Source organism: Siphateles boraxobius, unplaced genomic scaffold (assembly GCF_051911475.1).
Source record: "Siphateles boraxobius isolate OS27281-9 unplaced genomic scaffold, OSU_SipBor_1 31, whole genome shotgun sequence".
Classification (NCBI taxonomy): Eukaryota; Metazoa; Chordata; class Actinopteri; order Cypriniformes; family Leuciscidae; genus Siphateles; species Siphateles boraxobius.
The window spans coordinates 21,944,221-21,953,816 of record NW_027508931.1 but is presented as its reverse complement, the minus strand read 5'-3'; the positions used below and the strand labels follow the sequence as shown (position 1 = coordinate 21,953,816).

The following is a 9,596-nucleotide window of genomic DNA, read 5'->3' as shown; positions in this document are numbered from 1 at the left end:
TTTCTAACTAATCCATCTTTCTTTCTTTCTAACTAATCCATCTTTCTTTTTCTTTCTTTCTTTCTTTCTTTCTTTCTTTCTTTCTTTCTTTCTAACTAATCTATCTTTTTTTCTTTCTAACTAATCTATCGTTCTTTCTAACTAATCTCTTTCTTTCTTTCTTTCTAACTAATCCATCTTTCTTTTTCTTTCTTTCATTCTGTCTTTCTTTCTAACTAATCTATCTTTCTTTCTTTCTAACTAATCTATCTTTCTTTCTAACCAATCTATCTATCTTTCTTTCTTTCTAACAAATCACTCTTTCTTTCTTTCTTTCTTTCTTTCTTTCTTTCTTTCTAAAGTAGATAATCTAAAGTATGGCCTACCATCTGGCCGAGTTTCAAGTCTCTAGGCCTTATGGTTTGGGCTGCACGATGCGTTTTAGGGCAAATTTTTTTTTCAAATAGCAAATACAATAGGTTTTCAGCACTAAAGTGCTTGAACACCTAATAAGAGTGAGACCTTTTTGACAGTTATAGCGCCACCTATGGTCCGATCTCCATGAAACTTTGCATGCTTCTTCACCATGTTATGACACATATGCTCATCAATTTTTGTGAAGTTCTGAGTTTTTATTTATGATTTATAGGCTTTTGAGTGTATTTTGCCCCGCGCCTTTTTCTAAATGACCCTGTTACAGCCACCCAATTGCAAAATTTCAACTTTTTTTTCGATAATTATTGATCTAGAGAGTCCAGAGAATTGTCCTAGACTGGTCTGGTTCCGATCGGGCGAAAAACCAGGGACTAGTTCGCAAAAGTAGGTTTTGGACAAAATTGGACGTAAACATTTATTGAAAATCTAAATTGAAATCTGAGACATACATCTTGTTCGTCTTGAGCCAAGGATCACAGTGGTGTAAAAAGCATGAGGCCAGGGCCAACGGTCTAGGAGTTATTAGCAATTTAGTACTTTTGGTTGCTGTAGCGCCACCTATGGGCCAATCGAGGTCATACTCTGATAGGTTCTCCCCAAAAGTATGGCCTACCATCTGGCCGAGTTTCAAGTTTCTAGGCCTTACGGTTTGGGCTGCACGATGCGTTTTAGGGCATTTTTTTTTTTCAAATAGCAAATACAATAGGTTTTCAGCACTAAAGTTCTTGAACACCTAATAAAAACAGGGTGCATGTCCAATCTCAGATTTGGATATCTGGATCAGTAAAGACCAGATGAATCTACCAAGCTCACTCAAGCTTCGTTTCGTCCGCGCTTCACGAAAATTATCCTATAGCGGTTCCTTTAACCTTAGGGATTTGACGTGGTCACAAAACATATTATATTTTTGTGCTAACGAAGCATGGTTGTCATCATTAAGGAAGATCTTATTGTCAGGCCATCATGCCATTCCTGAGACGTTAAGGGACAGAACCAAACCATGTGGGAATATGTACCCAAATTCTCTTTTACATTTAAGGCAAAATGGCAAATATTTTGAGTCATTCTTAAAAAGTACATAAAGAGTAAAATGTATCTGTGCAGTATTTTACAGACTGTATTTTGTGCCTTATTACACAGCAGTACACACTTTATTTTTCGCATAACATTCAACCATCTCTCATCCTCCTGTACCTGTACATTTTTTGCTGAATTTGAAACTGGCGGAGTATAAACCTTAGAAATAAAATTCCTTGTATTGGGAGAACGCTTCAAAAATAAATCTAACTCTGTACACATATCTTTATCCCGGGGCAAAGGAAGATTTTTCTCAATAAAATTTATAATTTGAAGAAAACAAACTTATTGGAAGGCAACCCAAACTTTTTTTGTAACTGTTGAAATCACAACAAAGAATTCCTATTATATAAGTCTGATATTGAACTGATTCCTGCCTTGGCCCATTGATGAAAAACACTATTTTGAAGACCAGAGAAAAGGCTTTCTGCATAATAATAAAAAATAAACACCAAAACCGATGAATATCCCACCAGATCATTAAAGTACTCTTTAAAAGTGGATTACAGCATATTTTCCGCCAATGGACTTCCTTACAGAAGTTACCTCAGAGTATAATGCAAAAAAATGAACAAACCAACAAATTTTTTAACTGGTGGTGGCGCTATAGAGTTTGTCCTGGACACTCCAAAGTTGGTTAAATTACTTTTCTTAAATACTGGCTCCTCTTGCCATTAATGAGGAGTAGCTGGTATAGGTCCCATGATCTAGATTAGGACAGGGAGGAGCACAGGAAAATGGACAGAACATACATCAACATATTACAAAAACTACAACTCCCAGCAGGTCGTTGGGTTCATTGGCAGCACACACAGTAAATCAATGAATGACACATACACCATAATTGTTAAACACAAATCCATAGGTCCTGGGACGTAACACTTGTCAGCCTTTTATTCTCTGTCTCTGGTTCTTCATATCAACTCGATTGTTGTTTGTTAATGCAGAAACTTCCCTTATTTTTAGGCCCAATTCTCCTTAGTCCCTTATAATTATTTCTCTTGCCAAGGCAAGAGTGCCCATTTTGTCCATACAATAAAAATAATGAAGGAGGTAGTTTACCAGTTAAAATAATGTATTCGGAGCACAATTAGTCGATGTAGCCTTTCCTTGTAAACCCACTAGACAAAAAGTAATATTTCTGAGTTTTAATTACAGAATATTAAATATTATTTTGGCTCCCCTCATTTGGCTCAGTTGTTTTTTTTTCTCTTTGTGAGCATCACACAAGTAGAGTTGTATACTTTTATCTGCCTGAATCAACTTCATTAAAAGGTATTTAGTGCTTCGACACTTTTATATCAGCTATTTTAATTATTGTGGTCTCGAAAGGAGTAAAAAAAGAGGACAGAATTAAGACAGCTGTTTATCATTTAGTATATATATATATTTTCAAGCAATATATTTCTTCATGTTTTCCTACTTACTGAAGTAAGGATAAGGAGGTTTGGGACTGGACAAATGCAAAACAAAGCGTATTGCATTTGTTTTTCTGTCAGTCACCTTAATTGCTTGTATTATTGGCCAGCAATGGTAAACATGCACTAGGTAAGCCTAATCCTAACGTTGCATGCTTTGGCAATATATCTATATATAAACCAATGATTTACTCAACACACAACCTTCATTTCAAAAAGGCATTGACATATTGCCGAGTCATGGTGTTGGTTGCAACCATTTTTATGATTATCACCTGTACTGTGAGTGCTGCACAACCTAAATGTAAAGCTTATGGGACAGATAAACTCCTTCATTTCTCAAAAGAAGGTAATGTCTCTATTGGGGGCATTTTTTCATTCCACCAAAATCCAGTTGGTGTAAATCCAACACTCACAACCAATCCTGGAAACGTCAGGTGTAATGGGTAAGATAGTGACAATATTAATTTCATATTACTCAAAAAAATACTTTTTTACAAAGATTTGTAATTCAATTTAATTTAATGATGGAGTAACACGTAATTACTATGGATTACTTCACTGAAGAAAACCAAGCTATCTTCCCTTTTCAGTCTTGATCCTGGAGAGCTACAGTATGCAATGACTATGATTTTTGCCATTGAGGAAATAAACAACAGCACAGATCTTCTTCCTGGCTTTTTGCTTGGCTACCGTGTCTATGGCTCTTGCCCAAGTATCCCTCTCTCTATGGGAGCATCGTTAGGTCTGATCAACGGACAAATGGAAGCAGAAGAGAGCTGTGTAAGTCCCTCTACTGTGCTAGCTGTGATTGGAGAAACAACATCAACATCCACAATAGACATTGCAAGGACTATGGGTCCATTTAACATCCCTGTGGTAAGTCATAAATATGTGTGTGTGTGTGTATATATATATATATATATATATATATATATATATATATATATATATATAATTATTATTTTTATTGGATTTAGTATAGATTTCTTGAGAGAGATTTCTTGAAATTTGATCAAATTACTGTTCATTTGTTTAAATTTGTGTTTTATTTATTTTATTCTGTTATAATGATGGAATTGTTATTATTGGTCTCCAGGATACAATTACGCGAATCTTTATCCTCGTTTAAACATCGCAAATTGTCCTTTTTACAAGAATGAGTTCATCTAAGCTTTTACATGTGCAAAAAGCACAGTTTTGGGTCTACTGCTTATCTAGTGTCAGACAGTAATCCCTCTAATAATATAAATGTCAATTGTAAACCTTTTTTTTTCTCATTTCAGCTTAGCCATTCGGCAACCTGTGCATGTCTTAGTAACAGACAGCAGTTTCCATCTTTCTTCAGGACTATTCCTAGTGATTATTACCAGAGCAGAGCACTGGCTAAACTAATCAAGTATTTTGGCTGGACCTGGATTGGGGCTGTGAGGAGCAGGGGAGATTACGGCAACAATGGAATGACCACTTTTTTAGAAGCAGCTGAGAAAGAAGGCATTTGTGTCGAATACTCTTTGGCCATTTACAGAACCGATTCAAGAGAGAAGTTTTTGGAAGTCACAAACATAATTATACAATCAACATCTAAAGTCATTGTAGCTTTCGCAGATGGCAATGATTTGGACATCCTCTTAAAAGAGCTTTACTACCAAAATGTAACTGGCTATCAGTGGGTTGGAAGTGAGGGTTGGATCACTTACAGATATGTAGCAACCCCAGTGAACTATGCTGTGGTAGGGGGAGCATTAGGCTTTTCTGTGCCAAAAGCGTACATTCCTGGATTGAGGGAGTTTATTGTGAGTAGCCATCCCTCCTTGAGGTTAGGTAACACAGGATTGGTTGAGCTGTGGGAAAGCGTGTTTGACTGCATTTTAAATCCAAACACACACAAAGCCTCTAAGATATGCAGTGGAGAGGAGTCCCTAGCTAATACAAACACACGTTTCACAGATGTGTCTGATGCTAGTCTTCTAAACAATGTCTACAAGGCAGTGTATGCTATCGCTCATGCAATAGAAGCACTGTTGACTTGCGAGAAAGGGAAGGGGCCATTCCTCAACAAGACATGTGCAGAGAATGGGAAAATACAGCCTTGGCAGGTTTGTTCTTTTGAATTTCTGCTCTGTAATTTTCTGTAATTCAAAACTCATGTTCAAAGACCATGGGTATTATTATACCACTTCTTAACAGGTGCTGCATTATCTGACCCAAGTGAACTTTACAACTAAAAATGGAGAAAAAGTTTACTTTGATGCTCGTGGTGACCCAGTTGCACGTTATACTCTGGTTAACTGGCAGATGAACTATGAAGGAATAATAACATTTGAATCGATTGGCTTATATGACATATCCAAGCCAGAGGGACAACAGATTCAAGTGAAAGATGACACTGATGCAATCTGGGCAGGAAACCAGAAAAATGTAAATAATAGTAATAGTAATCTGTCATAAGCTTTATGCTAAATTTTTTATTAGATTAGTGCACAGTGATTTTATATAGTGCAGACTGTAATTATATATATTTGTGCTTGTGTGTATGTTTTAGGTCCCTAGGTCTGTGTGTAGTGAGACCTGTCTTGCAGGCTCTCGCAGAGCCTTCATGAAAGGAAAACCCATCTGCTGCTTTGACTGCATCAACTGTGCGGACGGAGAGTTTAGCAACACCACAAGTGAGATGAACAAGCCTCTCTCATTAACAGTAATGCTCATCATGTTTCTGTGTGGTCAACCCAAAGACTGAATGGGTTACTTTAAATTATGCTTTACTCTCTTTAATTTGTCTTTGTTTTCAGATGCAGTAACATGCATTCCATGCCCTCTTGAGTACAAATCAAATGGGAACAGAACACGATGTGAACTCAAAAACATTGAATTCCTAACATTTAAAGAAGTAATGGGTAATATTCTAGTGACGTTCTCTCTGTGTGGTGGATGTCTCACAATCACAATTGGGTTGATTTTCTTCTACCACAGACATACACCAATAGTAAGAGCCAACAACTCAGAGCTGAGCTTCCTGCTGCTCATCTCACTAACTTTGTGTTTTCTCTGTTCTCTTACTTTCATTGCGCAGCCCACTGAATGGTCCTGTATGTTGCGTCACACAGTGTTTGGGATCACTTTTGTCCTCTGTATCTCCTGTGTTCTGGGGAAAACAATTGTTGTGTTAATGGCCTTCAAGGCTACACTTCCAGGAAGTAATGTCATGAAATGTTTTGGGCCTCCTCAACAGAGACTCAGTGTTCTTGCCTTTACTCTTATACAAGTGCTTATTTGTGTCCTTTGGTTAACAATATCACCCCCCTTTCCCTACAAAAACACAAGTAATTACAATGACAAAATCATTCTTGAGTGTGATTCAGGTTCAGTTGTTGCTTTCTGGGCTGTACTGGGTTATATTGGCATACTGGCTGTCTTGTGCTTTATTCTGGCTTTTCTGGCTCGCAAGCTGCCTGATAACTTCAATGAAGCCAAATTCATCACATTTAGTATGCTCATATTCTGTGCTGTATGGATCATTTTTATCCCAGCTTATGTTAGTTCTCCTGGAAAATTCACTGTAGCAGTGGAGATATTTGCTATTTTAGCGTCAAGTTATGGCATGTTGTTTTGTATATTCATTCCTAAGTGCTACATCATTTTACTAAAACCAGACATGAACACCAAAAAAATTTTGATGGGTAAAGCTTCTTCAAGGTTTCTCTAATTAAAATTGCTAATTAAAATCTCATAATTATGACTTAGTATCTCATTAAATTTTTGAAGGTTTTTCATAGTAATGACTTAATATGTAAAAGCTGAACTTTTCAACTGAGCGCTGCATTTTTAAAACGCCGTGTCATGCGCGAGACTCTGCTAAAAACACGAGCTTAACGTCCGTCTAATGCGTGTTTGCCTAGAAAAGCAATAAAAAAGCAGCGCAGTGGAATGAAAAAGCGCGTTCTTATGCAAAAACAAAACTGCTTGAAAATATGCTTGTACACAGACTTCCAGATGAAGCGTTCTTTAACAGATTTGGATATAGCCGCTAGGGTGTGCTGTCATTCCTCTATCTATTTGAAATCCATGGATCACCCTTCTGTGTTGCTGCTTGTTAATACACAAAAAAACAAATTAATGTTACAAATAAATAAAAGACTATCTAGTATGGAAGCCCGTCTCATAATTTATCATTAATATTATTCAATTCAAAGCGTGGCGTGTTTGCTGTGTTGCATTTAAACGGCTTTGACCAGCGAATGTCGCTAGTGTGGCACTTGCTTTGCGCATGCGTAGAAGCACGAGAAAATAAGTCATTATTACGAGAACGTTTCTCATTGTTATGAGAAAGTTTCTTACTATTATGAGATGTTATGTCATTATTACGAGGAAGCTTGTTATTATTATGAGAAACTTTCTCAATATAATGAGATACTAAGTCATAATTCTGAGAATTTTTCTCATTATTATGACTTAAAGAATCATATTTTTTTTACTCTCGGTGATATGTGTTGGGTCCCCGCTATGATAACAGTAACTTTCTCAAATGTTTACAGAACAAGCGGGAAACCAGTGTTCATGTATCTTTCTCGATTTCTGTTATATTACATGCTAGAAAGTCTAAGGTCTTTCCAAGCCGTACAGCAAACCAATCTAATCTACTGCCTGTTACATGTCAAACTAAGATTGCTGTGGGTGAAAAATTAATACTGTCAAGTTAGCACTTTAAAACATCCGATCACTTAAATATAAATCACTTTTAGTCAACGACCACAAACAACCTGGATTTTATGCTTCTAAATCAAACTTGGCTAGAAGACAGCTGCAGTACAACAGTCCTCAATGAAACAGCCCCTCCTAGCTTTACTTTTATGAGTGTTTGCCAAGTGGGTAGGAGAGGTGGGGGTGGAGCTGCACTATTTAAAGATGTTTATCAATGTAAGCAAGTATAATTTGTGAATTACACATCTTTCGAGTATCTGGGTATTGTGTTCCTCACATTGTACTTATCATTATTTACAGGCCTCCAAAAACTCTCCAGCTTTTGCTGAGGACTTTACAGAGCTGTTATCAACAATTTCCTCAGAGTCAGAGTTTGACCAATATGGCAAAAAAAAAAATCATAACTGTTTTAAATACTTTTGATCTGACTCAACATGTACACGGACCAGTTTTTTTGTTTTGTTTGTTGAGGAAATACAATTGGAGACAAGACTCGATTGCTCCTGACTGCCTTGCTGCTGCTGAGTTGGTTTGCGTCTGTAAGGCTCGTATATTTTTCTGTTTTGAATCATTATTTACTAGCATTTCCTGTTGTTTATACTGCTAAATATAACTTACTCAACATCACATATTAACTTTACATCGCTAGCTTCAATCTAAATAGTTGCTAGCACAACACGCTGGTAATTCGCTAGCCTGTTAGCGAGCCATCAGTGCGCTCATTTATTTATTTATTTTGCTCGCACCTTTTACCAATCCATCAAACAACTGAGGTGAGTATCAGTCAGTCAAACAAACACTGTGAGTCATGTCATCTTCTCCTCTTATTGTCACTTGCACTTCATGTAAAATGTATAGCATAGCCTTCTCCCGACAGCACAGGATTTACATGTGGTAAATGCAGGGTGATAGTTAGGCTGACGGAGAATATTTCAGAACTAGAGACACGCATCCAAAGTTTAATTGAGGTTATTTGTAAGATTGCAAGGGCTTTAGAGACTACTTTGGATTCGATTAGCTTAGAGAACACTGAACGGTTCTGGCTGTAGTAGAGCCTGTGCAGCAGGGGAATTTGGTGACGGTGAGACAGTGTAGTCGCGGGAAAAAACACCGCTCTTCCGTTCCGATTACAACATCAAACAGATTCTCCCTACTCAGTGAAACACCCACTGAGAATCCTGTTGAATGTGCCCTAGTTATTAGCGATTCTATTACAAGAAACGTGAAAATAGAGACACCAGCCACCATAGTCACATGTGTGCTGGCTAATGCTAATCGGATATTCTCTAAGATTATTATTCATGTCAGCACTAATGATGTTCGACTTCGTCAGTCGGAGATCACTAAAATTAAAATTAAAGAGGTGTGTGAACTCGCAAGCACAATGTCAGTAACTGTAATTTGCTTGGGCCCCCTTCCTGTTCGAAGGAGTGATGAGATAGTTAGTAGACTGTCCCTCACTCAATGACTGGCTGTCTAAGTGATGTCCACAAAATAATATAGAATTCATAGACAATTGGAAAAGTTTTTGGGGCAGACCTGACCTGTTGAAAAGAGAAGGTATTCATCCCTCCTGGGATGGTGCTGTTCTTCTCTCTAGTAATATGGCACATAGTCTTAGAGTTCAAACATGACAATCTGGGGCTCAGGTCAGGAAGCAGACAAACTGGCTAAACCGACCGTCTGCTAGCTGTTTCACTTCACTGAGGTCAGATAAATCCCATCATATAGAGATTCTTTCACCTAGATATCATCACATAGAGACTGTGTCTGTTCCCCGAATTAGGAAATACAAAAAAAATTCAAACCCATCTAAGGGTACAAATTTAATTGATGTTCAACAAATAAAAAACAGAAATAATACAAATGAACAAATTATAAAGCTAGGGTTGCTGAATCTTCAATCCCTCACTTCAAAAGCACTTATCGTTAATGATATGATCACAGACTATAACCTAGATGTGCTGTGTTTGACAGAAACCTGGC

General features: G+C 37.3%; 1 protein-coding gene across 1 annotated transcript; it reads left to right on the top strand.

Annotated features, from left to right (window-relative positions):
* Nucleotides 1–3,149: 3,149 nt before the first annotated feature.
* Nucleotides 3,150–6,615, top strand: LOC143697153 (extracellular calcium-sensing receptor-like). Its single transcript, XM_077194068.1, has 6 exons — nt 3,150–3,355; nt 3,503–3,788; nt 4,196–5,008; nt 5,100–5,330; nt 5,455–5,578; nt 5,702–6,615. The coding sequence occupies exons 1-6, from the start codon at nt 3,150–3,152 to the stop codon at nt 6,613–6,615; spliced, it is 2,574 nt and encodes an 857-aa protein (XP_077050183.1).
* Nucleotides 6,616–9,596: the final 2,981 nt, after the last annotated feature.